General features: G+C 39.6%; 1 protein-coding gene across 1 annotated transcript in view; it reads right to left on the reverse strand.

Annotated features, from left to right (window-relative positions):
- The window catches only part of PHKB (phosphorylase kinase regulatory subunit beta), a 208,904-nt gene that overhangs the window by 9,387 nt on the left and 178,137 nt on the right, over nt 1–21,380 (reverse strand). Inside the window, exons 24-27 of the mRNA XM_069497809.1 lie at nt 20,481–20,538; nt 18,242–18,332; nt 15,237–15,439; nt 3,048–3,182 (exon numbers count right to left, since the gene is read on the reverse strand). Coding sequence (XP_069353910.1) covers nt 3,048–3,182; nt 15,237–15,439; nt 18,242–18,332; nt 20,481–20,538 — 487 coding nt within the window. The remainder of the gene's footprint in view (nt 1–3,047; nt 3,183–15,236; nt 15,440–18,241; nt 18,333–20,480; nt 20,539–21,380) is intronic.

Below are 21,380 nucleotides of genomic sequence, written 5' to 3' on the forward strand. Positions count from 1 at the left end.
TAGTTACCTATTTATATCAGCATGGACTCACGGATACTTATTCTATGGGGTATAACATAACACAATACTATCATTATTTTTTTGCTGAAATTGTCCCAGCTTTGGCTATTGGGGCTCCTTCAAATTGTCTCCACTCTTTCTGACACACCTCTTATCATATTTTGAGCACTTTCTTATTTTCTGGTACAAGATGCTCCAGGCTCATCTTGCATTTTCTTGCTCAGCCCTGGAATCAATCATTCCTCTAAGGGATGGTGGTGGTTTTTATTAGAGAATGGTATCTAGAAATCAGCATCTGGCCATGAGCTTTGCTCATTGCGGATGTGGTTTCATTGCCTCTAGGTCACCTCAATGGGCAGAACTAGGACATACGTGGATGCATATGCACACGTACACACACACATCCACATTTATTTCTGCATCTACCCTCTGCGCAGAAGCCACGGACTCACCAGGTACTGTCAGCCCCAGCCCGCAGCCCCGCCTGCGCCCAGGCCCGTCCTCGTGTGTAACTGCTTTCTCCAGCGAACCTGGCTCTCAGGACGCACAACGTATGCGCTTGTGTACTCAGTCCTTGTGTATATATAAAGTAATTTCACAATTGCTAATTCAGACATCTGTGAGGAAGAATGTATTACCTGGAGTATATTTGTGTGCAGTTGTTTTTCTTTAGCTCGACAGTATCCAGTCGAAGCAATGTCGCCAAAGGTACTGCAGCGACTCCTTTCTTCCCCACCCTCTCAGTGTGGGAATATTACTCATTTGTAAAACAGGTTCGTTTTTTACTCTTTGTATTCTATTTTGTGTTCCCGCCACATCTGGGTTAATTTTAATTCATTATTTATGCTTTTGGCACAGGAAACATTGCAAGAGCTCAGGAGTCTAAGCCACACAGAACGCGACGTCCGGAAGTGCCGCCTCCCTCGCCGTCCCCCGCGCCCGCGCCCGCCGCACTTCCGTTCCGTCCACCCGCCCCGCCCGTTCCCTAGGGTGCCAGTCACGCTGGTTTCTGGTTTATCCTTCCTGTATTTCTTCTAAACAAATGAATACATAAATATATATGTTTTTATATCCCTTTCTTACATAAAGAGTAGCATACTGTAGATGCTCTTTTGTACTTTGCTTTTTTCATTTAACAATATATCCTAGAAATTTCTCCGTGTAAATTCATAGAGACCATGCTCATTCATTTTCACGGCTGCACAGTACTCTGCTGTGTTGTTATACCACAGTTCATTCAAATAGTCTCCTATGTATGGGCATTTAGGTTATGGGAATTCTGAAACTTTCAAATACAAACAATGGTGCAATGAATAACCTTGTGCATATATATTTTCATATTGTTGGAGGCATATCCTCAGAGCAGATTCCTAAAAGTATTAATAGGAATGCTAAGTCAAAGGATAAGCACAAATGTAGACTTTTTTTTAGATGCTAATTCCCAACCAGAAGGGCTGTACTCACTAGCTACATATAGAAGTGTCTGTTTCTCACAGCCTCATCAATTGTTTATCAGATCTTTTAACTTTTGCTAGTCTGAAACATGAGAAATGGTTCAACATGTTTTAATTTACATTTCTCTAGTTATGAGTTATTTTGAACATTTTTTCAAATATCTGAAGGTCTTTTTTATATATTTTAAATAAGGTGATTAATCATGTTTCTTCCCCATTTTTCCCTTGGGTTTTTAGTTCTATCCGTCAATTTTTAAGAATTTTTGCCTATTATAATAGCTCTTTGTGGCACATACTTTGTTCCAGTTTCTCAGTTGTCTTTTGACATTGGTTATCTCTTTTCTGCCTTGCAAAATGTTGTTTTTAATTTTTACTTAGTCTTATTAATCTTTTCCTTTGCTGTCCTTAGGTTAAGTCATAGTTAGAAAGCCTTTCCCATGCTAAAACTAAAAAGGAATTTACCCATGTCTTCTTTTCTGTATGATTTAATTTTTTCATTTAGATCTCTATTTGGAGTTTATTCTTGTGTACAGTATAAAGTATGGATTTGATTTTTCCTTTTTCCAAATGGCTATCCAGTTGTTCTTTTACTATTTATTTAAAAAGTCCATACTTGATCTGTATCATATACTAAGTTTCGATATGTACTTGGGGGTCTATTTCTGGATCTTCTATTCTGTTCGACTGGTCTGTTTGCTCATGCACCAGTACCACCCTGTTTTTATTATAGAGGCTTTGTAGTATGTTTTAATATCTATTAGGACAAGTCCTTCTTTTATGCTGTTCTGGTTATTCTTGCATGTTTGTTTTTCCATATGAAGTTTAGTATTAACTTACCTAATTTCATAAAACAGCTTGTTGAAATGTTACTGGAATTGCATTAAATTTACAAATGATATCTTTATAACACTGAGTGTTCCTGTTTAAGAACAAAGATGCCTTTCCATTTGTTCAAATCTACTTTTGTAGAAGACTTCTTTTGTAGAAGGCATATGTAGAATTTTCTAGGCATATATACCACCTTGGAAAATGTCAGGCACAAATGTGTCAATAAATACTTGCCTACTTATATTAAAGCTCTTTCTGTAATAAAAAAATTCTTCAATTCAATGCAACCCACAAGCATTTATTTTGCTCTTAGTCTAAGATTAGCACAAATTAAGACCGTGAAAGGGTTTAGACTTGAAGTCTAGTTAGAGAGACAAAATCACAGGCAACATATTTAAATAACATTATCAAACCCAGTCGCTTCTGCCAAAATGTTAGGAGGAGATGGTGAGTGCTAAAAAAGTTCAGAAAGGAAACTGACTAAAGCGGTATAAAGTGTTCCATTTTGCACAGAATAATAAAAATGAAGAAATGCCTATAAACTATACCTGAAAAAAGTATAAAATTCAAATCAACACAAAAAACAATTGAAGACAGACGTTTTAATCAGTCTGTTTATGCCCTCCATCTTTTAGGGTGGCCTCTGACCCCCTGCTGCATCTCATTTCTTGTTAATGTCTTACACATTTCGTAGATACGTCAGACTAACAATGACGATGTTCCTGTAAGTCCAGGGTTGTGGAGGTAGCAAAGGGCCCTGGTTACCTTCCGTTCTGTTGAGGCTGCAGGATATCCAGCAGAAGCTGTTTAACTTCACTAGGTGACAACTGATACAAGTCTGTGGTTGGCTTGTTCCCACTGCGGACCTGTAGTTCATACTCCATAGCATGGATGATCCATCTGAAACAAAGCAGGGCAAGCATGAATCAATAACTGCTGAAATAAAATCACCTTGTGCTTCTCTTGGTCATGCCCCTACCAGCACTGACCCAAGCAAAGGGGAATAAAGAAAGGGCCATTTGAATTTCCTGAACCATTGGCACAGTTACTTCTGTCAAGATTGTGTGACATGATCAGACCTTACGAATGAGGCCTGCTCTTGCACAGGTGGTGAGGTGGTAAAACGTGAAAATAGGCAATTACTTAGGTTCTCACCCAGTGAGATTTCACCAATTCAGTCTGATCGTATTCTGTATACAAATAGCTGCCACACTATTTTCTTAATACTAGGTACATGCCAAAAAAAGGGACATAATGCGTTTCAATATGGGCTGAGATATGCCATTACGTAAATATCCTTTCCCAGGAATTGATAAGCATCTTTTATCAATTTTCTGTACTTTGCAGTTATTCTTTTGGGATGGGAGGGGACAGAGAAGTACCTGTCTTTGAAATATAAGGACACAATTAGTTATAGCTTAATTAGAGTCACACGTTAAAGAATGTACTTTAACCAACAGATGTCAGAAGAGCCAAATATTTATTTTATGTGTAAGTAATTTTATTCTTTGAGAAGCTTTTAAAAAGCATTTTCGCAGTTTCATCTTACTTCTTTCATTTACTGTATTCTGAGGAAAGATAAACTAGTTATGAAAACCAAAAAAAAAAAAAAACACCAAACCTCTGGAAATAATACTGTGCCTTAGGGAACCAGAACTCTACACACCATTAGGAAAAGCCAGGGAATTACTTTTACACAGTAGATTCCTATGCTCTATCCTTAAATCCCCCGGTGAGCACTGAATAACAACCAGACAGTGCACCGCAGTCTCCGGAAAGACTGTGCCCGCATCCCCCCCGCCGCCTTTCTCCCAGAGGGAGGCTCTGCTGAAGCCAGCCCACCGAGGGAAACATCTAGATAAAGCAATGAAGGTTTGCAGTGGCTAACTCACTACCCCCAGATAGAGCATCATTGTTCTCTTGATACACCTCCTTGAAAGACAACTCGTAAGGCCTTGTGAGCACAGAGATGAAAAAGTTAAGTAGGTGTATTCAAAAGATTCAAGTCTGTCTTTCTGCCAAGACTGGATTGCAAGACATCAGTGACACATTCTCATGGGATGACTAATGTCTCCCAGTGCAGAAGATGGTAAGAAAAAATGTTAATCCTTCCCAGTTGAGCCAGAGGTGGTATCAACCAGGCCTATCTCCCTTCCTGCTGGGCCAGGCCACAGGCCACAAGGTAAAGGTATCAGCTCTGTGACTGTTCCAGTCTCCACTGCCCTTGGCTAACACAGCTCTCAGCTCTTCCTACCCTCTCCCCTATTCTCTGTTGTTGCCAGTTCTCGAAGTTGGGAATTTAACTGGTCTACCAGTCAATTGCAGAGTGTGTGCTGTAAAACACTGAGATAAATTATAGAGGTAAGAGAGATACACAAAGGTAGAACATAATTTTTTAAAAGAAATTGTTACTATTACCGCTGATAGTATATAACAAATATTTAATAGTTGTTCCTTGATGAGAGCAATAAAGATGATGAAGTATTTGCAAACAACAAATGTTTGAGAGCTTCCTGATAATATAGCAGAAAATGTAACAGAATTAAGATTTACCATTTGTATTTCTCTAATCAGCTGAAGAGAAAAACTGGACTAAACTTTTTTTTTTTTTTTGAGACAAAGTCTCACTCTGTTGCCCGGGCTACACTGCCATGGCGTCAGACTAGCTCACAGCAACCTCAAATTCCTGGGCTCAAGTGATCCTCCTGCCTCAGCCTACCGAGTAGCTGGGACTACAGGCATGTGCCACCATGCCTGGCTAATTTTTTCTATATATTTTTAGTTGGCCTGCTAATTTCTTTCTATTTTTAGTAGAGACGGGGTCTCACTCTTGCTGAGGCTGGTATCGAACTCCTGACCTCCAGTGATCCACCCGCCTCGGCCTCCCAGAGTGCTAGGATTACAGGCATGAGCCACTGCGCCCGGCCCACATTTATCTTTTAAAATCCTTAGTACCATATGCAGAGGTAGCTGGAGATCTAAAATGGGCTTCTTCCTTCTATTTACAAAATCACAGCAGTTCTGTGAGCAAATTATAGACAACACTGTACTCAACAATCCCTAAAGAAAAAGGTGACTGTTTTTCATTCATTCGAGCACGAATGAATATAATCTATTTGTCATATAATTAAAATATGTTTATTCATTCAGAAATATTGGCCACACTAATCTTTTTACACTTTGGAGCTCTTCAAAAGACTAAAATAAAAATAGTAAAACAGCCTTAGACATAAACTATTAAAATAGCTCTCAGAAGCTGGGTGTGGTGGCTCATTCCTATAATCCTAGCACTCTGGAAGGCCAAGGCGAGAAGATTCCTTGAGCTCAGGAGTTCAAGACCAGCCTGAGCAACAGTGAGACCCCGTCTCTACTAAAAATAGAAAAAATCAGCCAGGCATGGTGGTGCGTGCCTGTAGTCCCAGTTACTAGGGAGGCTGAGGTAGGAGGACTGCTTGAACCCAGGAGTTTGAGGTTGCAGTGAGCTATGATGACACCACTGCACTTTAGCCTGGGTGACAGAGGGAGACTCTGTCTCCAATAATAAATAAATAAATAAAAATAGCTCTCAGAGACCTAGAGAAAGTAGATTACCAAGTGAATAATACAGTTAAGAAAATCAAGGACATTTTATCCATTTTTAGGACTACTAATCAAGAAGGACACAAAACCTGATTTGACAATTTCAGTATAAAAGCGCTTAAATGCAAAATTGGGAAAGAAAGAAAGAAACAAATGTTGAAAGTCAAAAGAATGAAGGTTATCCATGGACTAAGTCTTTATAACTTCAGTCTGTCTAAGGTACCAGAGACGTGCTCTACCTGCCAATACGCAAACGAGAAAGTGGCAACTACATAAGACTGACCAAATCAACCTTCATACGTATCAAAGTTTGACTCGACAACAATGAATTCCTCAGGACTACTGGAAAAGGGCAAAGGGGTAGACTAGTATTCCTATAAAGTCCTGGAAATAAGCTTATCCTTCTGAAAACTCTCTCGTTTTGAGGTTAGTAAGAATATTGCATGCATATTGGCATTTTTCTTTCCAACATGCTCCAATCAAGGAATGAAATATAAAATAAAGCACATGGAAATCTTACACCATTGGTAAACCAGAATGGCTAACATTTTCTGAAAAAAGGCCATAAAGAATAGCACTAATCCTTGGTGAGAAACAATTTTTTAATGATCATTTTGAAATTATTTCAAGATAGAAGGATTTACTAAATTTGCTATTAAACGAGTGAATGAATGACTCTCTGTGCAAACATCTTACTAAGTCATGTGTAATGAATGGACTTGTATTCTCCTCCTGCCCCTCAGTTTATATGTTGAAGCCCTAACCCCAATGTGATTATATTTGGAGATGGGGGTCTTTGGGAGTAATTAGGTTTAGTTAAGGTCATGAAGGTGGGACCCTTATGATGGGATTAGTACCCTCTGAAGAAGAGATACCAGAGAGCTCTCTCTCTCTCCACCATGCGAGGACACTGAGAAAGAGCTGTCTGCAGGCCAGGGAGGGAGCCCTCACCAGAACCTGAACTTCCTGGCACCTTGACCTTGGACTTCCCGAACTCCAGACTGTGAGAAAATACATTTCTGTTGTTTAAGTCACCCCATCTATGGTATTTTCTTACGGCAGCCCAAGATGACTAATACACTATGTAAGAGAAGGTGGAAGAGTTGCAAGAAGAGATTTTTCTTCTTGATTCGGATTAATATGGAGAGGGTGACAATTTGATGAGGCAAACTGAGCTTCTCGTTTGGTGACTGGAGAACCACGACTCACTCAGTCTACCCTGATCCAGTCATCACAGAACAGAGGCAGGAGAGCTCCACCGTCTCACTTCCGTACCTCACATCAAATGTCAAAAGCAAAGACCTCTGAATGAATATCAGAAACATGCTAATGAACTTGAAGCTCTAATTACCTTCTCTTTCCTTACTGCATAAGCAATGTTACAGTCCGGTACCTGTGACGCCAATGGCCTTCTCTAAGCATTGGATGCATGATCCACAGATGCAGTTGCGTGCATCAGAGGACAAGATATGTCTGGATCGTAGTTACTTACAGAAGATGTCCTGGCAGTATGGAAAGCAGAGATGAAAAAGGCTTGATAACATACATCCTCAGGGGTTATCTCCCACTAAAGCCTGACTGACAGACTGCAGCAGAAAGCAGTTGATTGGAGGTCTTTACAGTAATGGGCCTGTCAGGAATGTGATCTATTTCAACAGGAGAGCTGGAGCACAAATCAATAATGAGACAGCAAATCAAATCATTATCAGACTAGAATACCATTCCTGTGAGCAGGTTAATTTTGTTCACTGGAGTGCCTGATAGCAGCAAAGTTGAAGAAATTGTATTAGGAGGATTAACCTTGGAAAAAGAGGGAAGAAACATGGTGCTATTGGTTTAAAAGCAATTGAGGCAGTGGGTGATGTAAATAAATACATTTTTTAAAAAGCCTCAGGGAGAGAGGTTAAACTCGAGAGATAAAAGCGTGTGTAGTACAGGGGAATTGTGGGTAAGATGTACCAGGGCTAAGGCAAATGTTCTTAATTTCTTGTGTCCACTGAGCCCGGTGAATGTTGGCACTCCAAGAAGAATGTGGTATCAAAATCTGACTGAACAATCTCTTTAATCATAATTAACATTTAAAACAGAGAGAAAATAATATAAAGCCAGATGAGAATGAATCTGAGATGCTTCATCATCCTATTACGAAGTAAAAAAACAACAACAAACAAAAAAACAATTACGAACAAAAAAAAAGATTCTATAAATCTCTCCACCTTTCTTTTAAAATTGTGCTACAACCACTACAAAACACAAAGGACTAACTTAGAAGCACCTACATGTTCAACAATGTTTAAGAAACTTGCCATTGAAAGACTCTATAAATGAATAATTTGCTCACCAATTTTAAGCAAACTAAAAACCTTCCAGGGACTAATTCAAGGTAAATTTTGTAAAGAAACATACTGGGTATGTATTTGCTGCTGCCAATAAACAAACATGCAATGGGGCCATTGACTTAAAGGAGCTGAGGCCTTAGTAAAATTTATTAAGGATGAAGCCCAATAAAAACATACAAAAAGACACAGAAGTGTCTTGTTCCTCTTCAGAGGGGCACTAGCACAAGCCCCAGACAGGATAACTACAATTCCTGTAGCTGTCCGATATCCCGAGTAGAAACAGCAATCTAAAACTTTCTGCGATGTGGTGGAAGAGCACTGTGGGTCATAGGTCTAAGGGGATTTCAGAGTGCTTGCCATGGGTTTCACGAAGTCCTACCAAGTGACAGAGAGGTGACATCATGTCAGATGGCAGGGGAGACTCCCAAAGGGAGCCTGAGTTGGGGCTGCTATGTGAAATGCTTTAGATCATTCCACCAGGCCCTGAAGGAGAATCAGCCATGGCTGAAAGGGTCCCCGCCCCCCGGGTGAACACCTGTGGGAGTGCAGGGTCTTTGCACACCTGGGACCAGAAGACAGGCGTGAGTGAGTGCGTGTGTTTGTTGGTGTGTGTGGGGGGGTGGGGGGTCCTCCTATGGATTCTTGAGATTGTAGTGTGCATAAAGAACTCCCCAGACGTACCTGTTTTCCAAAAGCCGTAAGAGAGATGACCTCAAATTATCAAACGTCACAGCGATAATGCTGAAGCTGTACTCTTTGCAAAACATCTTTACATTTGTTACCCAGAATTACCAGAATCCAATGAAGAAGCCAAAGCAGAGATAGCCTCACCGTTTTATAGACCAGGGAGCTGGAAGAAGGGGTGAGGAAGCACGAACTTTGCCGTCATTCACACTAGTTTAAATCCTGGTTCTTGGTCCCCTGACCTTGGGCAAGTTACTTTGCAGAATTTCAAACTGCTTGTCTATAAACTCAGAGTTCTTATGAGGATTGCATGAGACAACCCAGGGGTCAATCATCTGGAACATGGGACTTCAGTAAACATTAGATCTCTTCCTCTGAGGATAAGAAAGGATAATTCATGTGCCCAATATAGTCACTGAAGTTAGTGGCAGAAATGGAAACAAAATTCAAGTCTTTCCACTTACAACACCCATATTGGTGGTTTCCAGAGAGCTGAATTAGGTGACAAGGGTGGTTTTGCCTTAGGGAAGTTGGAAAATTTTTGTTAGAGGAATTAAATGGCAACTGTTGCCCTTATCCCATCATCTTTCCCTTTGCTGGCTCCAATAAACAGCACCACGGCCCGTGCGTGTCCGCTAGCAGCAGCTCAGGCTGGCTGGGAACTGGCAACACAGCATCCGCCACGTAGCGACCCAAAAGACAGTCTTCAGGAAGATATTGCTTCCTCTAGAAATACTGATCTTGAAAATCCAACCAAATAAATAATTTTAAACTGTTCTTATATTTTGCTTCCTAAGCCAATTTTGATCCAACAATAGGCAGGCGTATCTATATTTTAAAAAATTCTTTGTGTGTGGTTAATATGACAAAACTCTCCATTTGCCAGAGGTATCTTACAATATTACAAGGAAATACAAAGCTTGATCTAAACCTCTCAACTTTTCACAGCACCTTAATGGATCTCCTGTAGTATACAAGAGGCCAACTTAGGATCATCCTCATTTCTTTGATCTTGTGATAAATAAAAGTGCAAAATCTCATTGATTAGGTTTGTTACCTTGTAACTACGGTATGCCTTACACTGTAAAATGTTAAACAGTACTGATCCTAGATTGGAGGGCTGACAGACAAAAGACAAAACCCATCTGGAATCTATGGCACATAACTGCTATGTGAAGACTGGAATATAACACAGACCGTAAGTCAAAATCATGTAGAAGGGACCACAGAGGTCATGAAATACACACTGAAGCCTGTTTCTGGGAGATAATGGCAATGGTACACAGGAGCAAAACATGCAGAAAGTACTCAGGACTGACGACCAAGAACCCTGGAGGAAGGAAGACCTGGGTGTAAATCTCAGTACTTTTGCAGTCACCTACGCTCTGGAGTCTCAGTCTCCTTACTGTAAAATGGGGGTCATAGTGCCTACCTTAAAGTTGTTGTAGGGATTACATCAGACATATGTGTGAAGAATTTTATACACATTGCCTAGCATGTAACAGACATGGAACAAATGGTATCTGTGGTTGTGATGACGGAGCAAGAGGAGGAGGAAGGTTTATTAGCGTCATCTTTTGAGTGCAACGACCATGTGTTATTCATACTTGTTTCCTCTTACATCTTTACTGAAAACACGGCTTAGAGATATCCATTCGAAGGCAACCTGTACAATCCTCTGACGTGATTAGCAGCACCATTCCATTAATAAATGAATGGAGAAGAGTGCTACATCCTGGTATCTTCTGTATGTATGACTGGACTTTTCATATAAACAAGACCCTATTTAATTTGGTGATTTCCTGAAGGATGTCACTTAAATCTTCTTTTACACTTAATTCCAGTATCATGTGTCACAAACCATATGCATTTATCAAAATCAAAGGACTCCTTTTCTTATCTAAGAGCACAGAAACATGTTGTCTTTTGTTTTTCCTAATGTCCCCATCAAGAGCTCAAAGCAAATCATGTGACTCTGCTTGTATCCTATATATTAATCAATAAAATATTTGTCGAGCATCTCGGATGAGCTAGAATGCGACACAGACAGGAAGTAATACAAAATCTAGCCCCTGTCCTTAGCAGAAGTAAATTTCTTAAATAAATCACTCCTCATTAAAAAATATTCAACTGCTCCCCAACTAAAAATGTTCCAGTCATGAGAGCTGATCCTGTGAGACCTGCACAAGAAGGAAATGTGCGTAACGAGTTGGGCAGGGACATTATCAATGGGAGGCAGCCATGCTCACCACTATCCCACCAGCGCGACAGGGACATTATCGATGCAAGGCAGCCATGCTCACCACTGCCCCACCAACGGGACAGGGACATTATCGATGGAAGGCAGCCATGCTCACCACTATCCCACCAGCGCGACAGGGACATTATCAATGGAAGGCAGCCATGCTCACCACTGCCCCACCAACGCGACAGGGACATTATCGATGGAAGGCAGCCATGCTCACCACTGCCCCACCAACGCGACAGGGACATTATCGATGGGAGGCAGCCATGCTCACCACTATACCACCAACGCGACAGGGACATTATCGATGGAAGGCAGCCATGCTCACCACTATACCACCAACGCGACAGGGACATTATCGATGGAAGGTAGCCATGCTCACCACTATCCCACCAGCACGACAGGGACATTATCGATGGAAGGCAGCCATGCTCATCACTATCCCACCAACGCGACAGGGACATTATTGATGCAAGGCAGCCATGCTCACCACTATCCCACCAGCACGACAGGGACATTATCGATGCAAGGCAGCCATGCTCATCACTATCCCACCAGCGCGACAGGGACATTATTGATGCAAGGCAGCCATGCTCATCACTATCCCACCAACGCGACAGGGACATTATCGATGCAAGGCAGCCATGCTCATCACTATCCCACCAACGCGACAGGGACATTATCGATGCAAGGCAGCCATGCTCATCACTATCCCACCAGCGCGACAGGGACATTATTGATGGAAGGCAGCCATGCTCACCACTGCCCCACCAACGCAACAGGGACATTATCAATACAATGAGAATGCAATGTCACAAGTCCAGAATAAATTCCAAGACAGTGAATAATTAAGGTTTCATAGCAAATTTCTTCTGCTACTGTTAAACACTAAGTTATATCCTGCCTCCTGACGTTTTTATTTTGGGTAACATAGTTTAAGGAGAAAGCGTATGTGATTCTCCTGAAAGGCACTGAACATATACAACAGCACCTATAAGAATAGGAAGAAAGATATTTTTAGAATAAACTAAATATATACTCCCATTAATAGAAGGAAGCTTCAGGTCAGGTTTGAATTCAAGAAAGGAAATTACATGGAACTTGTGAGAAGACATACATTAGCCAAAATGCTGAATAAGCAGTAGAGGAAAAAATACTAGAGACTGAAAAACATAGCAGTGTAGAATCTTGGGAAACTGCTCACCTTTACTCAAAGGCTGTGTTTAAGCGTTTGCAAGGATGACTATCACTCGAACAGGCTCTCCCGACTAGAACATTTATTACAAAGATTGTGCTTTGAAAGAGTTATGATCTACACTTATTCTGTCTCAGAGAAATGCCTGAGTCTGTGACAATACTTTCATCCCCTGTATGAAAGAATCACATTTCTTTTCTTTTAGAGTCAAATCACAGGAAAAGACCCTTTTCTGTACCCTTGTATGTAGTCAGGAGGTGGAGTTGAAAATATTAGAGCAAACCAAGATCAAACAAATCAGGATATAATTCAAAGTTCTTATAATTGATTTAGAATACCTCTAAATCCTTGAAAGAAACAATTTTAAGGGATAAAAATGAAGGCCAAGTTCTATGCAGGTACAGTAATTTACTTTCAATCAAAAAAAAAAAAAGGAGAGGTAAAGAATGGGAAATTCACTTGAAATATGCTATAGTTGAAATCAGGAAAATCATTTAGAAAATAATAAACTAAACTAAAATTTTTAAATAATACTGAAAAATATAACTTAGAAAGTAGAAATCTCCTAAAGAAAATAACTAACACCAATTTGATGCATATTTCTCAGATACTTTTCATACATCCATGACACACATATAGGTATGGTATTATTATTGTTCCTTTATAAGAAGTGGAATACATTCACAATTTACTTTGTTCATTTAATTTATCTTGGACATTTATAAATATCAGTATATTGAACTTCATCTTGTTCATTGTCACGGCTGCATAGCATTTTACTATATGGTTATAACATCATTTATGCAAACTATTTCCTACTGATGAATACCTAGGTCGTTCCCAATGTTTCACTATTTCAAACAGTGCTGAAATGAAGATTGCTACAAAATATGTCCTTATGTACTTGTGTGAGTATTATTGTAAATTCCCAGGATGAGAACTGATAAATCAAGAGGTATGCAGATACTGCCAAATAAGCAATGAGTTTTCTACATGCAATTTTGAAGGAAAAAACGGATAGTAATTTTTCAGAAGGTGCTTTATATTCACATGTAAGATTAAAACTAAGAAATGAAAGGGAAATTGAACCAACAATTAACAGAAAAGGAAAACAGTAACAAAAAATATGGTCAATAAAAAACATGAAATAGAATGCAGGAATAAGTCAACATGTAAAAGAAATGGCATAAATATGAAATATATTTCTATTAAAAGATAATATGCATATATTAAACAGTTAATACTATGGTACTGTACACTTAAAAATGGTCAAGATGGTAAATTTTATGTTATGTGCTTCTTATCAAAATAAAAAAGGCGTTTTAAGATTATATTAAAAATAAATTCAGCATACACGCTGATTATAAATAAATATAAAAACACACACACAGGAAATTATAAAAGAATATTGAATGCAAAGAGATAGAAGACAGTATACCAAGCTAATAATGACAGATACAGAAAGCAGGCATGGTAGTAACATTAAACAAAAGGTAATTCAATTGTTTTTTTTAATGCATGGTAAGGGTATCCTGGTTATGTTTTTAAAAAGTCCTTTATCTTTTAAAGATACTCATTGAAGCATGTATAGATTAGATAATATGACAGATTAGCCTTAAAAGATCAAGAGCGGGGTATGGGTGGGGTGGGCAGTAGATGAGGGTGCAGGTGAAATGAGATTGGCCGTGTGATGGTATTGCTGAAGCCAGGTGACGGTGTGGGCACACAAGGCTTTATTATACTGGTCTCTATATTGTAGATGTTTGAAATTTTTTAAAGTTGTAATGCTTTACATGACATAAAGATATACTGATAAAAGCTATGAAGTAACATGGACAAAACAAAGTTTTAAAATATATACAGCAAAACTGATAAAAATGCAAGGAGAAATTGACATATCCATAATTACAATGAGAAATTATTAAGACTTTCATTAATCAAGTATCAAGCAGAACAGAAAATCCAATTATATAGTTAGCAAGCTATATGCACTTACACTCACTCACATGCACGTATTATATATTCGCAACCAACAGAGAATATATGTTCTCTTCAAACACTTAAGGAACACCCCTCAAATTTACTACATGTTGGGTTACTCTATATGCTCAGGTTATCATTTGACTCTTGCAATTAGGACATTTTCACATGATACTTATACAATTAAAAATATATTTTAAAAAGAAATGTTTATGCTTCATTAGCTTGTCACAGGCTTTTAAAATATGTCTCATTTCATTTTCACATAAAACAAAGAGGCTAGTAGTGAAGGGAGGCTAGACAGGTTCAGGCATTTGTCCAAGGTTACCAAGACGATAAATGGCAGTCAGAACCGGGACTCAGGTGTTAAATGCCAGAGCCTAGTCAATTCTCCCTAGGCCATGCTAGCTCATAAAATTCTTGTTTAAGAGGATTCAAGATCACCAGAGCCTTACTTTAGATCCCTTCTCCAAAAAGAACATTTAAAATATTAAAAATTAGAATTTGATAGAAAATGATGCAGAATATTCTTAAAACGACTGAATTTCTATCTGAGTGTGCCCTCTTGTCACTTAGTTTTACTGAAAATCCTTCTTCTCTTAAGGGAGATTAATTTTATTTATAGGAACTTTTACAAGGGTTGTGCTTAGAGCTTTACACGATGCAGCTGTTGAAATCCCTGGAGTCTGATTTTACCAGAGAACACAGTTACTTTCACTATGTCCAACTTGGGAGTTAAATAAACATGAGGATTCTTTCAGGCCGCTGGCATTTATTTCTTCACACCACCAGGTGTTGCCTCTATGGCTTAGGGAAAAGACTTTCCTAAGTGCTCATCAGATACCTGGAGCATCGCCTCGCCTGGAGAGGCCCAGTCTGTCAGAGGACAACGCAGCAATTCTCTGCATGCGAGTGCAAAGTCCTGTACTCACCCGATGCGTATTTTCAGCATGCCCCTGAATAACTCAGGGCTGTTGGAGATGATCCAGCCAATGTGGATGACCAGTTCCTGCTGAATGACCGCTTCCCTCTCATCGTGGGTGTTGCACTTGTAGTAGATGATGTTCTTAATCACACTTGGAGACAAAGGGTTAGAGATAACCTCTTCTTCATGGCCAAAGGCACCCAGAGTTACCTATGAGTGGCAGAATTTTATTGTAAAAATCTCCTAGCTACTAAAAGATAAAAAAACTTCAAGGCTCAGGATGACTGGCAGGCTGAAATTACTATACGAGCTAGGGAATTAGGTAGAATAACTGTTCCTGCTATTTATTAAAATGGCTTTCAAAGCATGACTCCCACCGGAATTCAAGACGGTTCACAGTCTAGTCTAAAATATAAGGGCAGGTGAGGGGCCCAGTTAGGGGAGTGCGGGTGAGTGGATAAAAGCAGGGAAGGAATATAAATAACTATTAAGATAAAATTATTCTAAATGACTTTAGTACTAGAAACTCCCCAGAGAAACCAAAATACCCTGAATAGTTTTACTCTACTGCACAGTGTACACAATGCAGCATATGAGAGATATACTTTTTGGTTTCTTATAGTTTCTCAGGCAGAACCTTTTGCTCTTTAGCAATACTGCGACCTTTTCAAAGGCAAGGTCACATAGTTCTTGTGTAGCCCTCACTCTTCCTGGCACGAGGGCCGGATCTCTCACCTGTGGAGGGGACGGACAAGGCTGCCCACGAGCCTGGGAAAGGAGAAAGCACGAAGGGAAGTGGCAGCGAAAACTCAAAGCAGAAAAGTGCTGCTCAGGTCGGCAAGAGGACCACTCTGGTGTCTCTCTCTCCTCTGTCCCTGTCCTCTGCCTCTTGGAGGATTCCGCAGCCCACCCTACCTCTTCCTTACCTCTTCCCATCTCTCCTATGCACAGTGCATAATTAGAAGAGGCAGGAAAAGAACAGCATATGCAAAGGCACTTGTGTTTTCAGAGAGGGGGAAAGAACAGAACATGCGGGCTTTTGCCGAGCAGTGGAAACCGAACTGCTGGTTTATTAAGTCGTAAGTGGTACCAACCAGTTAGTCCGAGTGTGATTACTTTTATTAAAATGCCAGTGTGTAAAGAAGAAAACAAACGGGAGGCACATCCTTGCCTCCGGAAGCTAAGATTAGACTAAAGCACTATTTCATTCCAGAGAGCTAGAGGTGATCTGAATGTACTTTGCAGAAACAATATTACTTCAGTTCTCAGGGCAGCATTTCATAAAGGTGCTGATGCCAACTTTGAATGCTCCATTCTCATCTTTTCTGTCAACAGGTAAGGTGCTGCCAGTGAATGGACCTCATGCATTTGGTCAGGGAGCCGAGCTCCCGGCCTCTCAGGCTTACCCAGCTCTGCAAGTGACCGATACCGTGGGAGACACGCTCGTCTGACGGGCAGTGGTCCAGGCCCGGCCTCGGGGAGGCTCTGAAGCTTCCAGAACGTGGGAGCAGGGTCTCGGGACCACGGGCTGCAAAGCCCTCTCTAGATACTGCACAGAATGGACGTGACCAACCTCAACCCTCCTAGTGTCAGGTGCCAGTGACCTCAGAGATCTCCAAAACCTTCTGAATGTCACATGCAGTGGAATTAATTCTATTTCGTAAACACTACAGGGACCTAAAACTTAAGAAAAAATAGCTTCCCAAAGCCTGTTTAACTTTCTTTCAGAGGTAGCTTGGTCCAGGGCAAAAATACAAGACTCTGTGGCTAAAGGTGAGAATTCTGGTGCGGGAAGGCACTAGATAACTTACTTCCTGTACTTTGTTTTAGCTGATAAATGGGGATGAAAATTCTACCTCTCAATAATTTGGAGAAAACAGGGAAAATAACATATATGAAAAATGATTGAACTTTTTCTCAGTTTATTATTATTTTTATTATTAAATATTACAGAAAAATAGCTTATTATTCTAACATTTCAAAAACTAGATGTCAGGATAAAATAATTTCAATCTTAATGAATTAAGAGCCCTGGAATTCTGAGCAATGAGCTGATTCCCTTAAAGAGGGTTAAAGTCTACTAAGAAGGCTTATTTTATCTCTAGATTAACTGACAGGAAAACACAACAAAGCACATATATTCCCAAAAAGAGAAAGAAAAGAACCAGGTTTTCACTCTTAACGAAAGGATGATTCAGCCACGTAATTAAAGCTTATAGAAAACAAAACAGAAACGAGCAGCCATGTCCACTCCGCACACCCACATGCACCGGCTCAATCCAACCCACGTTGGCCACGTGCCCAGTCCGAGGCAGGCCCGTGCTGGGCGCACCAGGGCACACACTGGACGAGACCTGGGCGCTCACTTCTGAGGGCTCACAGCCGACCATGAGGTGAGAGACACACATTCAAACGATTTGGGATCCCGGACAGTCTGTGAGAAGTGTCACAGGCCTATTATGAGAACCCAGAGGACAGAGAGCCCACTGCTAACTGGACACGATAGGTGACCGAGTTGGCCCTGGGGATTGGGGAGGAGCTGGGGGGAGAAACGGCCTAGAGGGTGCAAGACCTCGGGAGCAGCACTGGACACAGACCCTGGCTCTGCCTGAGCACCGATGTGTTTCTAAGGGGCAGGAGAGCCGCATGCAGAACACAAGGGGAAAGGCGCCCTTTGCCATTCGCCTGGCTCTGCTTGTCCTAACCTGTCTGGAGAACTTCAGTAGTTATTATTGCATTTTCTACATCAGCATCTACACTAATCTCAAGCTAGCACAGGAGTTGAAAATTAACAGCGCTAAGGTGCAGCAGGAAAAAGGGATGGCCCATTTAATAACTATGCATCTTTAAGACTAGATTTTGCTTGGAGAAGGAGCCTTTTGTGGAAATGCCTGAGCCATTGTTAATCTGGAGAGGCCTATGAACTGAGGCTTGCCAGATTTAAAATTAAGGGTCTTATCCACAAAACTTTGCAAATGTGACTACGTAGGTGTCTGAAAAGCACATACTTACCTGTTTGCCCTGCACTAAAACATTAGTAATGGATGGGGCCAGGCTGTCCACTACTTTACATAAAAGACTTGCCGCACGGCGTACAACCGACCTGGGGGCAAAGAAGAGAGCAGGCCAGATGTTCACAAACCTAAAAGATGATGAATGAATGGGGCTCCTGACTGGGGAGCCTTAAAAATATACACGGTTCGGTCTCCACATTAGTATTTGGAGGAAACACTGAGCCCAAGACATTGAACCTAAAAGCTAAAATTTCCCAGACTGCAGGAATCAGGGAGGAATGCCTCACCTCTACTGCCAGGCTGTGCCCAGAGCATCATTGGTGCCATTACCAATTTAAAAAGAAAGAAAAAGGAGCCGAACTATTCCTTTGACTGAGGAGGGGGCAATATGGGGAGGACATTACAGGATATTCTGATTTTGCATTAACAAATCCATTATTAAGTCCATCACTGCTACATGTGACCTATCATCTTTCTTTTGGTGCGTAGAGAACCAAATCCCTGGATTAGAGGATTCACTCTGTACTGAATTTTAGAAAGTGCTACAATGAAATGCCAGCACTTTTTTTTCTTGATAAAGCCAGCATGTTGGGGGAAGGAATTCACACTGCTATTTTTATATTACTGAAAAAGTCTTAGAATGTAGGGAGAACAGGTTTTTTTTAAGCATAGCACATGCAATATGTAAGACTGTTTTTTCCTCAAAAGTAAAAATTCATATGGAATTTTTAGGAGAAAATAAAATAAAAATGTAGGTTTGATACTGGCTGTAATATTTTTGTATTTCAATTTACCCACAGACATTGACCTACAGAAAGCATTGATATTCCTTAATCTCAGTATAGATGGACTAGAAGAAAATCAAGTTGATAACTGATAAAGTTAGTGAAACAAACACTTCCTACTTCTAAAGAAGCTTTCACCCACACGCTGGAAGACCAAAAGACGTTTTTAACCCTCAGAGTGCAAATAAGCCCACACGTTTCAAGCAGCTTGAGTTTCCAAATTCTGTGCATGTTACCTGTTTCCCATGTACCAGAAAAGTAGTAATGTGTGGGGCTATAGAGGAAGAAAATTTCTGGGTAAATGCAGCCCCGTAGCGTACCGCCAACCTGGGTGTGTCAGTAGAAAGCCATAAAAGGGAAAATAGAGTAAATAAAACTTCTAAGAGTTTATTCTTTTAAACATAACAGTTTGCTAGTTAATGGTTTATCTAAAATGCAAGTATAAAACATAAGGCAAGAATAGGTTCGCTTAGCCAAAAATCAGACTATAGACTACATTTGAAACTTATTGATTAAAAAGCAACATCTATTGGCTTGCATGCTTTATTGTCCTGAGAATTTACAATGAAAATTTGACAGGTTTAACTGTAGGATTATTTCATTATTTCTTCTGGGTAGGAATGCTATATTTACCATAAAAACACAGTTGAAATACTACTAAGAGATCGTTTTGCCTAATACTCCTACTTAAGGGATTAGATGGAGGCTCATTGAGAAACTCATGGAGTTTCTTATGATATTGCTTGAGACTTTTAAAAAAATTAGATAAGAAGTCATTTTAAACATACATGTATATATACACACACATTTACTTTTAACATTTTTTAGATTCTGTTAGTAAATCTGTTAGAATTGCATCAAAATGCAGAGGGCCATGCATTTAGGCTACCCCATTTTGAATTTAAACAATTTTATCTAAACTCACCCACTTTTAAAAAAATGCTGGGAAGAGACTACCTCTGTACAACAAATTCATTATTTTTCATGAAACAACTATAATTACTGGGATTCATTCAACTTAAGTGATAAGAGAACAACCTTCTATGTATATTATTTTTGCTTATGATGAAAGGAAACATTGGTCTCTTTCCATGGCCTTCTATGATAACAGAACAGGTTTCCTAAATACAAAATAGAACCTAAAGCATTTTTCTGGGACAGAGGAGGAGCAGAGTAGGAAAGAGTCTTCAGCACATCATTCCAGTGAATACTCTTCATGTCCGATCCTCCGTAAAACGGAGGTCTTTACTCCTAGACTGTTTTCATTTGGGAGAGCCAGACTACAATGGAATGTTGGCACCTACAAAGTAGACAGAGTCACAGTGCTGTAACCTCACAGTTCAAAAGAAAAATTAGGATGAATAACCATCTTTAAGATTGATCCATTATCTTTAAGCTAATAAATATGACAACACAAAAATAAAACATAATGACAAGGACGCTAATACAAACCAAAGTTTTTTGCTGCCAGCTCTTCTATAGACTCTCTCAATGTGATCAGAAACGGTACCTAGACATTGGATAACAGAGTCTTTGTTGAAGAAAGCTTTTAATTAAATGCATAACATTTATTGCTTTTTAAAAAAAATCACTCTTGAATTTTCATTGTGTTCCCCTAGAGTTGATATCCATCCATTAATGTTCTGAACTACCTGACATATTTAAATATATAACCCAAATAGAGTGTGAATGTCTCCAGCACTTGTTACTATTTACTCTGAGTATATGATTTCGGTGAATATTTTATTTATTGAAATTCAACTGTTTTCTAAATGAACATGCAATCTAAACTTTTACAAATACAAATGTTATTTTAATTTACTGTAGAAAATAGAAAAGCAGAATATAGTGAAATAATTAGGAAACTGAACAAATATTGTAGACTCTGAATACATGACTCTTCATCGATGTGTTCAGTGAACCCTTACTGAGGCCCTGTTCTGTGCACGGGACTATGATCATTCCAACATATATTAGAGCTCAAAAGACACCACAGGGTTTCATTCTGTGGTCACAAATTACATGTGATCTGGCCTGTAACTGGTTTTGTTGGTAAATCAACAATGTGACAGGAAAGAACAGCAAAAAGGAAACAAAGATAAAAGAACAAGATCTTTAACATTTTATCCTGAACTTATTTTTATGGCCTTACAACAAATTAGACAACATTCTATTCAGATTGTGTAGATGCTTATGATTTTCAGTGTATCATAAGGTTTTATTTAAAATACTCAAAGTCTTTCAAATATCTAAGTAAAAGATGAGTATTCTCATTTATAAAAATAGCTTTAAAACTAATTCCCTCAGCAGTTTCATTGTAAACAGTTTTATATAAATTTTGTTTTATTTTAA

Source organism: Eulemur rufifrons, chromosome 23 (genome assembly GCF_041146395.1).
Source record: "Eulemur rufifrons isolate Redbay chromosome 23, OSU_ERuf_1, whole genome shotgun sequence".
Classification (NCBI taxonomy): Eukaryota; Metazoa; Chordata; class Mammalia; order Primates; family Lemuridae; genus Eulemur; species Eulemur rufifrons.